This window comes from Somniosus microcephalus, chromosome 17, assembly GCF_052327205.1.
Source record: "Somniosus microcephalus isolate GS21.2 chromosome 17, FLI_Smic_1.0, whole genome shotgun sequence".
Taxonomy (NCBI): domain Eukaryota; kingdom Metazoa; phylum Chordata; class Chondrichthyes; order Squaliformes; family Somniosidae; genus Somniosus; species Somniosus microcephalus.
The window spans coordinates 11,544,912-11,565,766 of record NC_141003.1 but is presented as its reverse complement, the minus strand read 5'-3'; the positions used below and the strand labels follow the sequence as shown (position 1 = coordinate 11,565,766).

General features: G+C 48.3%; 1 protein-coding gene across 1 annotated transcript in view; it reads right to left on the bottom strand.

Moving 5' to 3' along the window:
• Positions 1-20,855, bottom strand: part of LOC147105498 (dynein axonemal heavy chain 3-like) — a 201,746-nt gene that overhangs the window by 96,019 nt on the left and 84,872 nt on the right. Inside the window, exons 16-21 of the mRNA XM_086009911.1 lie at positions 19,735-19,899; positions 18,431-18,615; positions 17,477-17,648; positions 15,433-15,566; positions 15,177-15,348; positions 11,407-11,610 (exon numbers count right to left, since the gene is read on the bottom strand). Of these exons, the coding sequence (XP_085866037.1) occupies positions 11,407-11,610; positions 15,177-15,348; positions 15,433-15,566; positions 17,477-17,648; positions 18,431-18,615; positions 19,735-19,899 (1,032 nt within the window). The remainder of the gene's footprint in view (positions 1-11,406; positions 11,611-15,176; positions 15,349-15,432; positions 15,567-17,476; positions 17,649-18,430; positions 18,616-19,734; positions 19,900-20,855) is intronic.

Sequence of the window (20,855 nt, the reverse complement as noted above, 5' to 3'; positions counted from 1 at the left end):
CTCCCCAATACTGGGTCAGTGACATCTCCCCAATCCTGGGTCAGTGAAATCTCCCCAATACTGGGTCAGTGAAATCTCCCCAAGACTGGGTCAGTGAAATCTCCCCAATACTGGGTCAGTGAAATCTCCCCAATACTGGGTCAGTGAAATCTCCCCAATACTGGGTCAGTGAAATCCCCCCAATACTGGGTCAGTGAAATCTCCCCAATACTGGGCCAGTGAAATCTCCCCAATACTGGGTCAGTGAAATCTCCCCAATACTGGGTCAGTGAAATCTCCCCAATCCTGGGTCAGTGAAATCTCCCCAATACTGGGTCAGTGAAATCTCCCCACTACTGGGTCAGTGAAATCTCCCCAATACTGGGTCAGTGAAATCTCCCCAATACTGGGTCAGTGAAATCTCCCCAATACTGGGCCAGTGAAATCTCCCCACTACTGGGTCAGTGAAATCTCCCCAATACTGGGTCAGTGAAATCTCCCCAATCCTGGGTCAGTGAAATCTCCCCAATACTGGGTCAGTGAAATCTCCCCACTACTGGGTCAGTGAAATCTCCCCAATACTGGGTCAGTGAAATCTCCCCAATACTGGGTCAGTGAAATCCCCCCAATACTGGGTCAGTGAAATCTCCCCAATACTGGGTCAGTGAAATCTCCCCAATACTGGGTCAGTGAAATCTCCCCAATACTGGGTCAGTGAAATCCCCCCAATACTGGGTCAGTGAAATCTCCCCAATACTGGGCCAGTGAAATCTCCCCAATACTGGGTCAGTGAAATCTCCCCAATACTGGGTCAGTGAAATCTCCCCAATACTGGGCCAGTGAAATCTCCCCAATACTGGGCCAGTGACATCTCCCCACTACTGGGTCAGTGAAATCTCCCCAATACTGGGCCAGTGAAATCTCCCCACTACTGGGTCAGTGAAATCTCCCCAATACTGGGTCAGTGAAATCTCCCCAATACTGGGTCAGTGAAATCCCCCCAATACTGGGTCAGTGAAATCTCCCCAATACTGGGCCAGTGAAATCTCCCCACTACTGGGTCAGTGAAATCTCCCCACTACTGGGTCAGTGAAATCCCCCCAATACTGGGTCAGTGAAATCTCCCCAATACTGGGCCAGTGAAATCTCCCCAATACTGGGCCAGTGAAATCTCCCCAATACTGGGTCAGTGAAATCTCCCCAATACTGGGCCAGTGAAATCTCCCCAATACTGGGTCAGTGAAATCTCCCCAATACTGGGTCAGTGAAATCTCCCCAATACTGGGTCAGTGAAATCTCCCCAATACTGGGCCAGTGAAATCTCCCCACTACTGGGTCAGTGAAATCTCCCCAATACTGGGTCAGTGAAATCTCCCCACTACTGGGTCAGTGAAATCTCCCCAATACTGGGTCAGTGAAATCTCCCCAATACTGGGCCAGTGAAATCTCCCCAATACTGGGCCAGTGACATCTCCCCACTACTGGGTCAGTGAAATCTCCCCAATACTGGGTCAGTGAAATCTCCCCACTACTGGGTCAGTGAAATCTCCCCACTACTGGGTCAGTGAAATCTCCCCAATACTGGGTCAGTGAAATCTCCCCAATACTGGGTCAGTGAAATCTCCCCAATACTGGGTCAGTGAAATCTCCCCAATACTGGGTCAGTGAAATCTCCCCAATACTGGGTCAGTGAAATCCCCCCAATACTGGGTCAGTGAAATCTCCCCAATACTGGGTCAGTGAAATCTCCCCAATACTGGGCCAGTGAAATCTCCCCAATACTGGGTCAGTGAAATCTCCCCAATACTGGGCCAGTGAAATCTCCCCAATACTGGGCCAGTGAAATCTCCCCAATACTGGGTCAGTGAAATCTCCCCAATCCTGGGTCAGTGAAATGTCCCCAATACTGGGCCAGTGAAATCTCCCCAATCCTGGGTCAGTGAAATCTCCCCAATACTGGGTCAGTGAAATCTCCCCAATACTGGGTCAGTGAAATCTCCCCAATACTGGGTCAGTGAAATCTCCCCAATCCTGGGTCAGGGAAATCTCCCCAATCCTGGGTCAGTGAAATCTCCCCAATACTGGGTCAGTGAAATCCCCCCAATACTGGGTCAGTGAAATCTCCCCAATCCTGGGTCAGTGAAATCTCCCCAATCCTGGGTCAGGGAAATCTCCCCAATACTGGGCCAGTGAAATCTCCCCAATACTGGGTCAGTGAAATTTCCCCAATACTGGGTCAGTGAAATCTCCCCACTACTGGGTCAGTGAAATCTCCCCAATACTGGGTCAGTGAAATCTCCCCAATACTGGGTCAGTGAAATCTCCCCAATACTGGGTCAGTGAAATCTCCCCAATACTGGGTCAGTGAAATCTCCCCAATACTGGGTCAGTGAAATCTCCCCACTACTGGGTCAGTGAAATCTCCCCAATACTGGGTCAGGGAAATCTCCCCAATACTGGGTCAGTGAAATCTCCCCAATACTGGGTCAGTGAAATCTCCCCAATACTGGGTCAGTGAAATCCCCCCAATACTGGGTCAGTGAAATCTCCCCAATACTGGGTCAGTGAAATCCCCCCAATACTGGGTCAGGGAAATCTCCCCAATACTGGGCCAGTGAAATCTCCCCAATACTGGGTCAGTGAAATCTCCCCAATACTGGGTCAGTGAAATCTCCCCAATACTGGGTCAGTGAAATCTCCCCAATACTGGGTCAGTGAAATTTCCCCAATACTGGGTCAGTGAAATCTCCCCAATACTGGGTCAGTGAAATCTCCCCAATACTGGGTCAGGGAAATCTCCCCAATACTGGGTCAGTGAAATCTCCCCAATACTGGGTCAGTGAAATCTCCCCAATACTGGGTCAGTGAAATCTCCCCAATACTGGGTCAGGGAAATCTCCCCAATCCTGGGTCAGTGAAATCTCCCCAATACTGGGTCAGTGAAATCCCCCCAATACTGGGTCAGTGAAATCTCCCCAATCCTGGGTCAGTGAAATCTCCCCAATCCTGGGTCAGGGAAATCTCCCCAATACTGGGCCAGTGAAATCTCCCCAATACTGGGTCAGTGAAATTTCCCCAATACTGGGTCAGTGAAATCTCCCCACTACTGGGTCAGTGAAATCTCCCCAATACTGGGTCAGTGAAATCTCCCCAATACTGGGTCAGTGAAATCTCCCCAATACTGGGTCAGTGAAATCTCCCCACTACTGGGTCAGTGAAATCTCCCCAATACTGGGTCAGTGAAATCTCCCCAATACTGGGTCAGGGAAATCTCCCCAATACTGGGCCAGTGAAATCTCCCCAATACTGGGTCAGTGAAATCTCCCCAATACTGGGTCAGGGAAATCTCCCCAATACTGGGTCAGTGAAATCTCCCCAATACTGGGTCAGTGAAATTTCCCCAATACTGGGTCAGTGAAATCTCCCCAATACTGGGTCAGTGAAATCTCCCCAATACTGGGTCAGGGAAATCTCCCCAATACTGGGTCAGTGAAATCTCCCCAATACTGGGTCAGTGAAATCTCCCCAATACTGGGTCAGTGAAATCTCCCCAATACTGGGTCAGTGAAATTTCCCCAATACTGGGTCAGTGAAATCTCCCCAATACTGGGTCAGTGAAATCTCCCCAATACTGGGTCAGTGAAATCTCCCCAATACTGGGTCAGTGAAATCCCCCCAATACTGGGTCAGTGAAATCTCCCCAATACTGGGTCAGTGAAATCTCCCCAATACTGGGTCAGTGAAATCTCCCCAATACTGGGTCAGTGAAATCCCCCCAATACTGACCACGGCACTGCACCCCCTTCAAGACCAATCTATCTTTCCTGAGCTGTGGTACCCAGAACTGAATGCAGTGCTCAAGATGGGGTCTTTACATAGGATTACACAGGATATACATCACAGAAACAGGCCATTCGGCCCAAGCAGTCCATGCCAGGTTTAAACTCCACTCGCGCCTCCTCATCTAAATCTATCAGCATAACCCTCTATTCCCTTCTCCCTCATATGCTTGTCTAGCCTCCCCTTAAATGCATCTATACTATTCGCTTCAACCACTCCCTGGTGTTGTGTATGTAACCTGTTCCACCTTAAGAGAGCTTAAGCCTGTTCCACCTTAAGAGATGTACTACTTTCTCAGGCTGCTGTAGACGTAATACCGGGGGTGAACACAACGGTATATAAGTACTGTGCAGTAATCTTGTATTCAGTGTAGTCCCTACCTCCAACCAGTAAAGACCTGTTTTATTGTTACTGATTAAGTCTGAGTATTAATTACTTGAACAACTCACAGACTTAACACTGGCGACGAGTCAGGTTCTTACCCTGCGGCAGTTATTCCACGGCGGCTTCGTCCACAGACAGGACGTTGAAGAGAGGTTTCAAATCTCACCACCCCACTGGAAGCGACAGGCATTAGGAGCCTGAAGCCTCCATCAGCTTGTGAACCGGAGTAGAAGACAGGACTGGGGAAGAGAGAGGTACAGGGCGATAGCGATCGGCAGATAAGGGCCGGGCCGCTTTGAAGTGAGGGGCGCAGCCGGGCCATCGATCGCAACCACCGATAAGGGCCGCACTTGGGCTGAAAGGCGCAGCGTCGGCAGAAACTGAAGGCGCGAGAGCCGCGGTGAAAAGCGCGGGCCATCGATCGCGGCGGAGATAAGGGCCGCACTCGGGGCTGAAGGGAGACGGCGTCGGGGGACGGGTGAAGACCGCCAAGTGCGGGAAAACCGCCATTTTGTGGGCGGAGGACGACGGCAAGAGCGGGAAGCCGCCATCTTTGATAACAAGTAAAGAAAATAAAATCTGAGAAATTGCAAATCTACAATGCCTAAACACGGGAATACTAGCACCTTTGATAGTGACCTCGAAGATTGGGCCATATATGTTGAAAGAGTAAAAAATTATTGTAAGGCCAATAAAATTCGTGACCAAGATAAAGCTCTAACATTATTAAATTTAATGGGTGCGAAGACATACGGGCAATTGAAACACCTGTTATCACCAGATGAACCGGCGGATAAAACGTTCGATGAGATTGTTACTGTCCTGAAAGATCATCTAAACCCCACGCCGCTGATGCTAGCGGAACGATTTAAATTTTACAACAGAAGGCAGCTACAGCATGAAAGCAATGCTGAATATTTGCTGGAATTGCGTAAATTAGCGGAATATTGCCAGTTTGGAACGGGACTGACAGATGCACTACGAGACAAATTTGTGTGTGGTTTATTTAAACAGGATACACAAAAGCGACTGCTCGAGGAGAATGAGCTGACGCTTGAGAAGGCGGTCACTATGGCAGCAGCACACGAAGCCGCAGCGAGAGGCACGGCAGTAATGCAGCTACGGTCACCGGAGCTCAGTGCACACAAATTGGGTGTGAGTTCTGGCAAATGTTATCATTGTGGAAAGACAACGCATGATCAGAACCAGTGTTGGCTTAAAAACCAAGAATGTAGAACTTGTGGTAGGCTTGGACACATAGCTAGAGTATGCAGGTCAGGGAAGAAGACCAGCAACAAGAAGTCACCGCAAGGAAAATACGCAAAAGTACACAAGGTGGCCGAACAGGAGTCCGATTCAGACGCCAGCAGTAATGAACTGGCTGGCTTAAGCAGTATTGAACTGGCTAGCTTAAGGGTACTCAACGTTGGTAAGGGTGCAGACTTCCAGACAATTTGGGTTACTCTTCAGATAGAAGGAGTCCAAGTAAAAATGGAATTGGACACTGGATCGGCATTGTCGGTCATGAATAAGAAAGATTACAGAAGGTTATTCCAACATATTCCCCTACAGGATACGGAGATTATATTGACAACCTACACGGGGCAGAGAGTGTACCCCATCGGGACAATAAAGGTTGCAGTGGCCAACAAGGGCGAAGGAAGTCAAATAATGGACTTATATGTGCTACCGGAGGGAGGTCCACCACTACTAGGCCGGGAGTGGTTTAGAAACATAAATATGGACTGGCATTCGCTAAAAGCCATAAAGAGTGAGAACTCGGTGCAGATAATCAGCCCAGACTCTAGAACTGATGATGGTAAGACCAACCCATGTGCAAAAGACAAAGTTTCAGCACAGAATTCCACTGAGCAACAACAACATAGTTTAACAGAGAATTCTGAGTCTGTCAAGTCTACTGATATGCACATTTTTGAGGGACACTGGGCTCAAACTCAACTCCATTTCAAACTACAACAGCAATTAGAACAAATGATTCGCCGTTTTGAGCAAGAGATGAATGAAATAAAAAAGTTCTTTGTTACAGAGTGGGAGAATCTGGAAAGGCAACAGAAGCAACTGATGGAGAAAATGGAGCAGGAGCACACCAACCATCTGCGCGAGGAGGCCGAACGAATCAAAGCTGATTCAGGTTCTGAAGGTGCGTACCATAATCTGGTGTCAGAAGAGTTAACGGTCAGCCAACTCCTTCATATGCTGAGGGACAAGACTCTGAAATGGGAAAAACTTGAACACGAGCTGCGATCTTCAAAGGAAAAGGGTTCGGAGCTCTCAAAAGTCATTGAGATGGCTGATGTGACGACACAGACTGAAACGACTGCAACAGAGCAGCCATTGGATGCCAAAAGTACGCTGACTCACGTCAATGTAGAACAACAGACCGCTGAAACAGCTGCTCCGGTAGAGGGATTGCATAGTCCGATCAATCAATCTCCAAAGGAAGTTGAAGTATTAAAATCACAAATGAGGTCACTAGTAAACGACTTGCTGAAAGCCCAGAAAAAGCTGGATGCAGAGGTACACATGAAGAAGTCTCTTCAGGAAAGATGTCTGGATTTGGAACAAGAGCTGGCTAACGTCCAGCTGGGTATGGAGGAAATAGACGACCCTCTCACTGGTCTAGCTCAGGACGACACCGAATATTACCATGACCTGGTGGACGACACCGAATATTACGATGTCCTGTCCTGCCCAGCTTGTAACTTCGACTCCCAAAGTGCAGAAATCATGGAGGAGCACCAAAAGTCTACGGAACATCGGGAGAAGCTGGCTCTATGACGGAAACAGGAGGAAGAGAAGGAGGAACTGCGCATGCAGCTGGCAGCTGTGGCAGCTGACAATGGAGCCCAGAGAGTCTCCAAGAAGCAGAAAAGGAAAAGTAAAAACAGAAGATGACCCATCTGAACCATTATCACCTCTACCAGATCACACACGTGGTCCCTCCGAACGGAGCCAAATCAGTTCGGAAGTTCAAGCTGTTAAATCCATGAAAGGACTATTGAATGAGTAACGTGAACCGACTACACCACAGAGATTGAATCTGTGAACTGTTTTCCGCAGAGACTGAATCTGTGATATGTTACGTTAAACATGAAGTTATATATGTATATATGTTATTACGTTATGTTAAATGGGGGGATGACTATAAAGCTAAGAAGGGAGGAGTGTTGTGTATGTAACCTGTTCCACCTTAAGAGAGCTTAAGCCTGTTCCACCTTAAGAGATGTACTACTTTCTCAGGCTGCTGTAGATGTAATACCGGGGGTGAACACACCGGTATATAAGCACTGTGCAGTAATCTTGTATTCAGTGTAGTCCCTACCTCCAACCAGTAAAGACCTGTTTTATTGTTACTGATTAAGTCTGAGTATTAATTACTTGAACAACTCACAGACTTAACACCTGTGGTAGTGAGTTCCACATTCTCACCACTCTTTGGGGAAAGAAGTTTCTGCTGAATTCCCTATTTGATTTCTTGGTGACTATCTTCTATTGATGGCCTCTAGTTTTGCTCTTCCCCACAAGTGGAAACACTCTCTCTGTATCCACTCTATCAAAACCTTTCATAATTTTAAAGATCTCTATTAGGTCACCCCTCAGCCTTCTCTTTTCAAGAGAAGTGACCCAGCCTGTTCACCCTTTCCTGATAGATATACCCTCACATTTCTGGTATCAAGCTTGTAAATCTTCTCTGCACCCTCTCCAGTGCCTCTATATCCTTTTTATAATATGACGACCGGAACTGTACACAGTACTCCAAGTGTGATCTAACCAAGGTTCGATACAGGTTTAGCATAACTTCACTACTTTTCAATGCTAGACCTCCAGAAATAAACCCTGGTTTGCTTTACTTATGGCCTTGTTAAACTGTGTCGCTACTTTCAGTGATTTGTGTGTTTGTACTCAGAGATCCCTTTACTCTTCTACCCCATTTAGATTCGTATTTTCCATGTAATGTGTGACCTCCCTATTTTTCTTACCAAAATGTAATACCTCACATTTATCTGTGTTGAATTTCATTTGCCAATTATATGCCCATTCTGCAAGTTTATTAATGTCTTGTTGTCGCCTCAGTATTGACAATTTTGTGTCATCTGCAAATTTAGAAATTGTGTTTTTGATTCTAAAGTCTAAATCATTTATATAAATTATGAACAACAGTGGTCCCAGCACTAATCCTTGTGGAACACCACTTCCCAACTTCTGCCTCTCTGAATAGCTACCCTTTATCCCTACTTTCTGTCTTGAAGCCAGCTAGCTATCCATTCTGCTTCTTGTCCCCTGATTCCGCATGCTCTGACCTTATTCATTAGTCTATTATGGGGTACCTCATCAAAGGCCTTTTGAAAATCTAGATAAATTACATCTACTGCATTACCCTTGTCTACTCTCTCTGTTACCTCTTCAAACAATTCAGTGAGATTAGTCAAGCAAGATTTTCCCTTTTGAAATCCATGCTGATTATTCATTATTATATTTTTGGGTCTGACCAAGGTTCTATACAACTGAAGCATCACTTCCTCCCCTTGGTATTGCAGCCCCCTCCAGATAAAGGCCAACATCCCATTAGCCTTTCTGATTGGTTTTTGTACACAGTGGGCTCACCGATGGGTGTGACCCCGGCTTAATTGCCAAGATTGTGGCCCAAGGATTGGATGCACTGGATTTTGTAACTTGTAATATTTCTGTACTGCTAGTTTCAGCATATAAGGGGTTAGCATCACAGAACATCTTTTTTTAAACAGTAAACCAGCAGCCTGAAACCAGTTCATTAGACTTTCAACACCCTAATTTCGTTGGGCTCACACAATAGCGATTTGAAGAGTTAATCAGTTAGACATGCCAGCATTATCTTTGCAACTTACTGAAGCTGTCAGCAATGGAAATCCTCCAGTGTTCAGTTGGCTCAAATGATCACATTCATTGACAAGCATTTTAGGCCTTCTATAAAGATTGTTTTCATACAATATAGGTGAATAGCTATTCTGGATTAGTTAAATCATGAGAGGTATATTGTTCACCCACAATTCTAAAGGCAGGATCCAGTTTGGAGCCCTCTGTGAATAATAATAATTCAACTTTATTGTCATTGCACAAGTACATGAACAACGAAATGTGATCTTGCAAGCTCCCATGAGTCCAGTACAAATAACATTAACATTAAACGTAAATAGCACCGTCCTGGGAGAAGCAAAGCCGCTGCGTCTGTGCGCGCCGCTATTCCATTTCCACCATTCCGACAATCTTCAGCCCAACGCCCGGGCCTGCTCACCAGCCGCCCCTCCTTCCATGACCTTCTCACCAACCGCCCCTCCTCGGGGCTCCTTCCGTGACCTTCTGCACCTGGTCTTCCCTGATGGTCACCCCCTCCAGGTACTAACCAGGCCTGGCTCGGCTTAGCTTCCAAGCCTTGCCAGTGACCCTGTCCCTAGTCCCTAATCCCAGGAACAGGACAGAATCAATGGGCGGAGACCTCAACTCATTGTCTTAAGGGAGCAGTGCTCTGATACAGGGGTCTGTCTCTCTCTCAGTCACGGAGTTCTTTCATTTTGCAGCCAACAGAAAAAATCTGCCCATTTTATAGCCCGAGTCAGCTTAGCTTTGGAAGGCCTCAATCGGGCGAAGTGGCCTTCCGTCTTAAACCCACGTTTAGGAAGAGACCATGTTGCGTGTTTATTGTTTTCATAAACCAAGGGGTGTCGGGGGATACAGGTTCTCATCGTGTCAAACTATACGTTGTGGAAATTATGTATTTTGTGAAAATAAACCTGTTATTGGTTCATAGCCTGTGCCTTATTGTAGAAGTTACATGGCGGAAGGTGTCATGGTCCAGTAGCGATGTACAGAGTAAGGGTTTTCTGGTACAATCCGTAGGTCAAGCTATCGGTTATCTAGGTATTGGGCCAAAGGTGGTGCACTCTGGATCATAGGGGACATGAGGCCCGCTTATGGGAGTGACCAATGATACTGGAACCAAGAGGAGATCTAGTCTAAAAACCCAGAAACTACAACACTGATACAGAGGCACTGAAATTGATTTAACCTCAGATGTCACGGCCAAGAGGCCTTAATGCAAGTCAGTCTTTCTTTCTTTTAAAAGAAACACATTCAGTTATTATTTTAATATGAAATTAAGTGAGTAATCAAAGACTAAAACCCTTCTCTTGAAGAACATTGGTGAAGAACTAAGTGCGTGACAGAGTCACTCTTGGGCCAGTTATACCTTCTAACTTGTGTCAACTCAGAGTGGCTTCAACTTCACATTGATGCAAAACGTGCTTTGTAATTTGGATGCCAAGTTGCCTGAATCAAATAAATTCGAGGGGTGTGAGATCACCTTAGGGATGTAGTCTCACACTGCTTTGGCTTTGTGTCGACTGCAGTATCACTGTAATCGCGGCAAACTGCAAAGTTTCTAAACTTCATTTCATCTTTATATTAATGTTACCAACTAGCTAACTGTCCCATTGGTTGTCTGCGAATATTAAAATCTAGCCAACATTTGATAAGCACGGCTGTGAACACAAGCCGCAGTCTGGCTCGGCGCCATCAGCTGTTTTGGTCTCTGAACAAGGTACCAGAGCCGAACCAGTACCTGTAGTATAATGACACCCTGTAGGTACGGGCCGCACACCATGCTTATATAAACTCTATGTGGACTCTAGGGGAATCAAGGGATATGGGGATCGGGTGGGAAGGTGCAGTTGAGGTCAAAGATCAGCCATGATCTTATTAAATGGCGGAGCAGGCTCGAAGGGCCATTTGGCCTACTCCTGCTCCTAATTCTTATGTTCTTAAAGTGAGTGAATATATCCCAGTGTTTTAGCAGACATTCTTCCTGTGGAAATTACCAGGGCAACACACTGTTCCTGTCCTTTGGATCCTGCTATGTCACATACTATCACGGAGCTAAGGAAACGGGAAGGCGTTGTGCCCCCAGGCCTCTGCCAATCCTCTGCCAGCGACCCAGGAAGACTCACTCTCCATTTTCTCACTCCTGCTGTCTTTGGTGTCTTCTAATAGCCAACAGGGCTGATATGAGGATGTTGCCCTCTTGGGGTAGTTTGGGGGAGAGCACACCCGCTCCCTCCAATGGTGAAGTTCATTAGCAAACCCATTTGTTTTTGGCACTAAACCAGCTACCACAGTTCCTGTTTGATGTTGACAGATTAGTAGGACTACCTTGACTGAAACCTCTGGCAGGTAATGAGGGTTTCGAAGGCGGGTGGTCATGTAGAGCTTGAAATCTCTCGAATACTGGATGATGGTCTCTCCGAGGCGAATGTAATCCATTCCACGTTGTTTGAAAGTTTGCTTCAGCAGCAATGGCTCCAGAATGGGATCAAGTTCTTCAGAAAGATTTTCAATTAAAACTGGATTTCCAAACTAGAAGATAGGAGTGCACAATTTAGACACTGAAGTAAGATAAGGGGTATTATTAAAGTGAAGACTGGCTGGGACATTGTGCTTGCATTCTTCTGATCTGGGCTTGAGTCCAGTCTTGTCTGACAGGATGAACATCTCCTGTCTCTGATGGCCCTAAAGGTAGCACAAATTCGATTTCCATGGTTTCAACTCAGTTCTTAGTGTGTGCACATCTAATCAAAACATACAAGTATGGCATCAATTGACCACATTTTGAACAAGCTACAAAGAGAGCTGGTGGGGAAAGAAAAATGGCACATTTCACACTGGTATGATGGTGGAAGCTGTTTTAACTTTAGGGTCAAGGGTCGGAGTTAGAGTTGGTGTTGCTGGTACAGAGTAGAGGGAGCTCTACACTGTATCTCATAACCAGGAAATGCTTGGTGTTAACAGGAGTTGAGCCTTCTCATCACGCAAGGACCATGTGAAATTTCCAACCATTAGAATTGAAGCAGAATCCAAGTCCCAGGCCTTGGAGAGAAAGATAGGCCTGTGTAGGAAAGCTTCTTGCAGGCATTTCTAACAGGGAAATGCCTAATTTAATGGGTATGTTTGTGTCATTTGTAATGTGTTTATTATATTTACGAGTGTTATTTTTAGCGAGACGTACCTACCTAAGTGAAGGGAGCAAAATGGCAGCCAGAAGCAGTCTGAAAGTTGTTTGAGTGATTTGATTGTTTGGGTCTATGCTAATTGTTGTTTCCAGATATCTGGGTTTGAAACAAAGAGTGAGTTAATGCCTGACGTTGTTGAGCTTGTTTATTGCTGATTGGTAAAATTTCTTACCTGTTTAGTGAATGTAAGTCTTCATACCTAGTCAATGGGAAATTTGGTAAAATCAGTTTCATTAACTTGATAGTGTTTCACTACCTCTGCTCTACACAGACTTTTAGGTGTGGTGTTCACTTTGAGGTTTAACACCCTTGAGGTGTGGCAGACACATTGGGCGTTAACTTTTGAAAAGTTTGAGATTTAGCGCCAGGCGCTAATGCTTCAGACTGCATGCAAAATTAAGTCTCATTGCACAAAGGAAGATTGGAGCGTTAATCAAGTGCCAATGGCCTAGCTCAGTGGCGTTAAACTCGAAGCGCTGACCAATATCAGGTGCAGTCTAATCACAAGTCATCATTGCCACAGGCTCTTTCCAGTTCTTAAAGGGGAGGTTCATTGATGCTGCAGAACCTCATTCTCATCATTGCTGGCTGTGCGGCCATCTCAGCCAGCAGCAACAGGTCAAGGAGAAGGAGCCGTATGACTCAAGTTGCCCTCATGGCCTTCTCCTCCCTCTGGCCACATGTTCCAATCTTTCTCGCTGCCTCTGCTTCCTCCGCCATAGATCCTGGAGGGCGAGGTCAACTGCCAGTGCAGACCCCATTAATGTAACCAAGTGTAGTGCTTTGATATGTTGTGAGAATAAATGTAACTAATTGTTAGTAGCCAGCACACTCCTGATACTAAACAACCTTTAAATGACTGAATTAAACTGTTGTGCGATGTCAAACTGACAAGGAATCAGTGAAACAGCATTAACATGCTGCGACTCATTGCTCATGATCCCTTTAAGTAGTACCCTGGAGCTGGCAACCGCCTGCTTGACGCCTCCTCTCCCTGTTGCTGTCGGGGCAAGGCGTTAAGGCAGGGTAGTGACAATTAATTTTGCAGATTGGGCGCCCAGTGAGCGTTGCACGCTCACGGACGTCACAGTCTGCCTGGTGCTGCGGTCCCTGGTGGTAACTCGTAACAGCGGCGCTATGGGGTGGGGGGCCGGATTTGGCATGCGTCACTGGATTTGCCTCGCCCCGGCGCTACTGCATCAGCACTCCGTTAGCGCCCCCGCCAGGGGCTAACTGGAGGCGCTAACCAACTGAATTTTTCCCCTTTAAGCTGTAATGTCCTATGGGTACCTGTATACCCCAATAATTTTACATGTACCAGCCCATTTCCTTTGGATTTGCTTATGTGCCTTTCAGTCGGATCAATCTACATTCTATTTTTCTCAGCAAACAATTCATTAATTTAGCATGGAAATAAAAATGGGGAGGATGTAAAATGGGCTGCTGACTCGCTATCACCCACCGCACAAAGTCAAGATCTACCCCGATAATTCTTGATTTTAGTGCTTCATGTACACATATTATTTGTTGGGGAACCCTATTTTTGTTCCATTTATTGTACCCATTTCCGACATTAAAACAGTGACTACACTTCAGAAAGTACTTCATTGGCTGTAAAGCGCTTTGGGACGTCCGGTGGTCGTGAAAGGCGCTATATAAATGCAAGTCTTTCTTTTCTTTTATTAAGGCGAAGGGTGTTATGATGGGGAATGGAACTTTGTACACCCAGTGCCAGCATCAAGCATTTCCTGGTTATGAGATACAGTGTAACGCTCCCTCTACTCTTCACCTTGACCCTAAAATGAAAACAGCCTCCACCAGCGTACCAGTGTGAAATGTCACATTGTCCACCCCACACCAGCTCTCTTTGTAGCTTGCTGATCATTTGGTCAATTGATGCCATACTCTGATTAGATGTAGGAACTGAGTTGCAACCATGGAAATCCAAGTTGTGTTGCCCTTAAGACCACCAGAGACAGGAGCCTGTGATAAAAATGCATCATGGCAGTTGTAGTTTTCACCCTGCCCTCATGGAACCCAGAATGCACCATGACTGTGAGGCATAAGTGGCTAAAAAAAAATCATAAAACAAAATTATTTCATTGTTTGCCGTGTTATATACAGCTTGATCAATTAAATACTAATTCTCAGCAAGCGGTGATGAGACTTTTTGTTATTTTGGGGCTGGCAGTAGATATTATGGGGTACTTTGATGCTGGAGCTGGGGTCAGTGCAGCTGGAGCGTGGCGAATGACCACTTGCTCATCGCGGACATATCTTCCAAACGTACTGAAGAGAACTGTTAAGACTTCAAGAGCTATTCTTGTTTTGAAGCAGATACTGTAAATTAAGTGAAGTATTGTAATCGAGATAAATCTGCTGTTTTTGCTCTTGATGCTGTTTAATGTTACTGACTAAACTTGATTCATAACTTTTAGCCTGACACACATGGTGTGTCAATATGGTGTTCGCTGTCAGTTGGAGAGTGTATGGTAGGATCCCATGCTATTTAGCGTGTGTACTGAAGTGGCTTACTGTTATCAAGACCCAGTATCTCGGATACTTTGTACTTACTTTGTACTCGAGGTTAAGCTTCAGTTTATAACAAACATAAGGGGGATAAATTAAGACAGAGAAGTACTGAAAGATTTTTAAATTGGCCACCTCCCACTCCAAGATGATCTTTGGGCCTTGGAGCTCTGGTGCTGGTGACCAGGAGTACAGTTGCAAGCCCTCAAGCCTGCCGCCCCGCTTCTGCCTCTGACTGATCGCAGCGCAAGGCTGTGCCGGGGGGAGGGGGGGGCAGACAGTGTGGTGCCAGGAGGATTACTGTGGATACCCCTCTCCCCACAGGCATGGAGCTCTCCTACCCGGCTGAGCTTTAAGAGATCGACGAGTTTACAGGAATGTTACCTGAATGCAGTTCCCCAGGGTGCGGATGCAGTCAGACTCGGTAAGTTTGCAGACGTGCAGCTTGTTGGATTTCTCCATGTTTTTGACCCACTTGTTAGCCTGACCCTGGGGGTCGATCATGAGTGGCCAGCGCTGGGCCGATGTCACGATGATGGCGTTATCCACTGAGAACCTGAGTGGACAGGAATGTTGCATGAGGCTTTCGAACCACTTAGTTCTCGCTTTCCTGTCAGAATTTTTGGAAAGAAATGCTTACATGTCCCGCGGGAGTCCATGCAGCTGCCACTCCATGATGTTCACAGGGTCCCCCAAGGTGTTCGACAGGGAGAAGATGTTGGAGACTGGGATTTGTTTCTGCTTGCACATACTCAACCATTCTTTCAACACGTTCTGCAAAAAGAGGGGCAACACCGAGGCAACATATGAAACCTTTGCAAGTTGCAGTTCCTGCAGCGGAGAACAGATTTAACCAATGCTCAGTACTGACGTGTACAGCTATGTATCACACTACAGGATTCTTACTGTGTTTAATTCAACAGTTGATATCATCCCTGACCGGCAGAGCGGTTGCAGTGTCACAACTCGGGATATGAGGGTAGAAAATGGGCTATTGCCCGCATCGTCCGAACACATGGGGTTTGGTTCCACATTACCACACCCAGCTCCATCTCACCACTACCTCTCTCGACTCCTCCACTGCCTCTGTGTTGTCAGACTGCTTTGACAACATCTAGTCCTGGATGAGCTGCAATTTCTTCCAATTGGGAAGATCGAAGCCATTGTCTTCAGTCCTCCCTCTACCACAAACTGCGGTCCCTATCCACCGACTCCATCCCTCTCCCTGGTCACTGTCTCTAACTGAACAGGACTGTTCACAATCTTGGTGCCCTATTTGACCCTGAGCTGAACTTCCAATCCCCTATCCTCTCCATCACCATCAGAACATAAGAATTAGGAGCAGGAGTAGGCCATACAGCCCCTCGAGCCTGCTCTGCCATTCAATAAGATCATGGCTGATCTTCAACCTCAACTCCACTTTCCCGCCCGATCCCCATATCCTTCATTCCCTTAGAGTCCAAGTCCACCCACTTCCACCTCCGTAACATGGCCCAACTCCACCCTTGCCTCAGCTCATCTGCTGCTGAAACCCTCATCCATGCCTTTGTTACCTCTGGACTTAACTATTCCAACACACTCCTGGTCGGCCTCCCACCTTGCACCCTCTGTAAACTGGAGCTCATCCAGAACTCTGCTGCCCGTGTTCTAACTCGCCGCAGGTCCTGTTCACCCGTCACCCCTGTTGTTGGAAATGCAGGAAGTTGGCCGGTGAGCTGCCGCTGTATTCCTGCTCCGACAGGTGTCTTCCTCGCCCTGGCTCAGCTGGGGTGGCAGCTCGGTGCTCATTCCCCTCAGGAAACCCGGCCAACTCCACTGCCTTCTGCCTGTGCCACCCTCCCCGCCCCATGGGACTGCCAGGGAAAGGGGCCAGTGGCCCAGGGGCAGCCGCTCAGTGCCAGGCCCTCTGATCTTCGGGCACCTGCGCCCTTTAAGCCACCTCCAACTCTTCGAGTGCTGCGGTGGGGATCCCACTTCACCACCACTACGTGTTCCTCCCCATGACAGCGGTGGGCTTCCTCTTGGCCACACAGATCTCACCGGGAGCCTACCCTGCATATTTAATGGGGCCCAAGGAGGAGAGTAGGCCAGGGGTCCTGGCCAGGTGAGGGTAGCGGGCGAAAGTCTCATCCTGACCCTTCTGGGGCAGATTCAGGAAACTCCCGCCTTGAGTGTGCATCTCACTAATATTTACATCAGGTCATTAACTATTACCAGATCTTTTGAAGGCATCAAGCAAGCAATGGAAGACTAAGGCTGGGAACGTTTACAGATGGCTGTGCTCATGATACAGAATCAGCCACTGGACCTGGTCATCAGGAACTGACTGGTACAGTTCTCAATTGTTTCTGGATAGAGATACCAAGTGACATTTCCCTCACGCCAGTCCCCATGTAAGGGAAGGACCACAGGGCAGACAGCACTGAAAATTGGCCAACAACGATCACTTTGGTTGGACTTGCACAGGAACGACAAGCCGAATGTCTGCCCTCTGTGATGTAAGCTGCTTCATTTCTGCTGCCGGGATGATGTGATTGACTGCCCAAGCAGTAAGGATAATAAAGCAGGGTAATATTCCACAAATGTAGCAGTAAGTGGAAGTCAAACATTGTTCCTTATTCTGTTACCAGTCACACATCGAATTATATTAAAAATTTCTGCTGAAATGGAGAATCTAGCCTCACCTGTCGGAATTCAGGGGTGAAGGGGCCAAGGTAGGCCACCACACTGGCGCTTAATAATACATCGCCAATAATGTTCTGGTATGCATCTTCTAGATGTTCTGCAATATTAGTCCAACGTTCTTTCTCTCCTCCAAGGCCATTGATCAGCTTCTCAGCACGCTCCAACTTCAACCTGTAAACAACACAGGGGCTGTGAGGGGGGGAAGAGAGTTACATCAGGCAACAAGCGAAACCGAAAAATAACCGCAGTGAGACAGCAAGCTGCTGATCCTGCTCACTCGGAATCAAGACTGTCCGATACCCTTCCTGCCTCCGTCCCCCTCCTACCCCCCGTCCCCCCTCTTAACTCCGTCCCCCTCCTACCTCCATCCCCCTCCTACCCCCGTCCCCCTCCTACCCCCGTCCCCCCTCTTAACTCCGTCCCCCTCCTACCCCCGTCCCCCTCCTACCTCCGTCCCCTTCCTACCCCCGTCCCCCTCCTACCCCCGTCCCCCTCCTACCCCCGTCCCCCTCCTACCCCCGCCCCCCCTCTTAACTCCGTCCCCTTCCTACCCCCGTCCCCCCTCCTACCACTGACAGTGCAGCACTCCCTCGGGATTGCACTGGAATGTCAGCCTAAATTATTGGCTCAAGCCTCTGGAGAGGGGCTTGAACCCACGACCTTCTGACTCTAGAGGTGAGAGTGTTACTAACTGAGCCGCGGCTAACACCTAATGTGAATAATGAGCAGTCTGTTTACTGGAGGGCACAGAATGGTTTTGTGCTTTCAAATGTCAGTCTAATAATGAATCAGAGCTCTAAGCAGGATGGTGAATAGGCTCGAATGTTTGGCAACAAAACGATCCTCCCAGGAGAAGCCGAGTTGGTTTGATTTATTTTCCAGTCTTTGCACACACCAGTCGATATGACTGTGCAATCTGCAGTGTGAGGTGTTCAGGGATTAACGGGACTCACTGTGTCGTCCCAATGCTCTCTTCCAGCTGCTTCTTCTGGGTGAGTTTCTGTGCGAGCTGGTTCTGGAGGACCTCCAGCTTACTCCTGATCTCCAGCAGCTCAGACCGCTTCTTGTTCAGTTTCTCCATTTGGATTTTCAGCTCTTCTTCTGCTTCCACCAGCTTCTGGCGCTTGGGGGCAACGATCTGAAAGAGAGACGCACATTGATACCAGACAGCCCCCCCCACCAGACGCCCCCCCCACCAGACAGCCCCCCCACCAGACAGCCCCCCACCAGACAGCCCCCCCACCAGACAGCCCCCCCACCAGACAGCCCCCCGACCAGATGCCCCCCCACCAGACAACCCCCCCACCAGACAACCCCCCCACCAGACAGCCCCCCCACCAGACAGCCCCCCCCACCAGACAGCACCCCCCACCAGACAGCCCCCCCACCAGACAGCACCCCCCACCAGACAGCCCCCCCACCAGACGGACCCCCCACCAGACAGCACCCCCACCAGACAGCCCCCCCACCAGACGGACCCCCCACCAGACGGTCCCCCCACCAGACAGCTCCCCCCACCAGACGGCCCCCCCACCAGACGGCCCCCCCACCAGACAACTCCCACCACCAGACGGCCCCCACCATCAGATAACTCCCACCACCAGACGACCCCCCCACCAGACAGCCCCCACCACCAGACAGCCCCCACCACCAGATGGCCCCCACCACCAGACGACCCCCACCGCCCCGGGGCTGGACATGTTGCAGTGCCCCTGTCAGTGTAGCTCTGGAAGGGTGGTGAGGGACCTGATAGGGGCAGAAGAGCCCAGAGATGTAGAAACCTCTCAGCTTTGTAGAACACAGCAGAGTTAGTGAGGCTGACAGAGAAAAGTGTAGGGGCTGATATGGAGGCAGAGGTGGCCTCTACTTGCCCTCTCCCTCCATTTGTTGAAATGGTGGCCATTATCACCACTACCCTGGGACAACTGCTGACAGTACAGGCTGAGAGTACTGTTGGTTTATGATGTTGATAAGGTGCATGGACACTGAATCCTTTTAAATAGTTCATGGAACTGCCATAATCCTCTTAACATGAGCTGCCTCCCAAGTGTGTACAGCAGCACCAATGAACTCCAATTACCGATGTATGAAATTTGTGCAATGCATAAACTCCATGTGAACACAATGTACATGAACTCACGTTGATATGTCAACGGTTGATGGGCTGTAAATGCTACATTTTCTTCACTGTGTTCTTTTCCTCTCACCTTACTGACTCTTAGAACACAATATGAAACTAACAATCTCTAACGTTTACCTTTGCAACTTTATCATAGATTTCAATGGCTCGGACCCAACTGCAGAGGCCCTCACAGGCTGAGGAAACATTCTTAATGACGGACGGCTGGAATTCAGGGCTGCTGATAAAATCTCTTCGAATGTGGGCTGTCGCTTTAGCTGGGATATTGTCTTTATCAAAATCCTGTGGGGAGTACAACACAACACTGATGGGTGGAAAGAAAACCGTGAGTAGAGAGAAAGGCTTCACACACAGCCCGTTCAGCTCTGGGGCCTTGGTTTGAATGTAGCTCAGATTGATGGGGTGCTGGCTGCAAGGGCCCTAAAATGAAATGCGTTAACGCAGTCTCAATCAGGTTCCAAGTGGGAACAAGTTAACGGCACACACACACAAAAAAAATGCCCAGCCTAAATTAGCCGTTAATTGAAGCTGAGAGAAGAACAGTACTGGAAATGGAAATGTGATAGCAAAATACTGCGGATGCTGGAAATCCGAAATAACAACAGAAAACGCTGGAAAAACTCAGCAGGCCAGGGCAGCATCCGTGGAGAGAGAAACCGAGTCAACGTTTCAGGTCGAAGACCCTTCGTCAGGTCAGAACTAGAAAAAAACCAGGAAAGGGGATAGATTTTAAAGCAAGTAGGGGCTGGGAAAAGGGGGAGGGGATGAAAGAACAAAAGGGAAGGTCAGTGATAGGATAGAAAGCAGGAGAGATTAAGAGACATTGGGGGAGAAATTCAGTATAGCCCCGTTTGGGGCGCGAATTTCACCAGGGCGCTAAAAGTAGCGCCCCGGAAAAATTAGTGCCCCCGCACCGGAAATTGGTCGGTTGCGCCCCAAAGGGAAGCAGGGCGCTACTGGAGGCGCCCCGCCTCCCTTTTGGGGCGCTGCAAGTGATTATCGTGGCACTACGTGCCGCAGCGCCACACGCTGCGGAACGTCGTGCCGCGGTATTGCAGGCCTTCCTCCCCTTCTTAAAGGGGAGGGGCTTTGTGCAGCGTGATCTGGGGTCCAGCTGGGCCCCCGGCGATCGGGAGTGCAGGCAAAAGAGCCCAGCACCCAGGAGAAGTGCCGGGCTCTTGGAACGCAGCCGGCACTCCGCGGGGGGGGGGGGGGGGGGCGGTTCCGGAGGCCGGGGA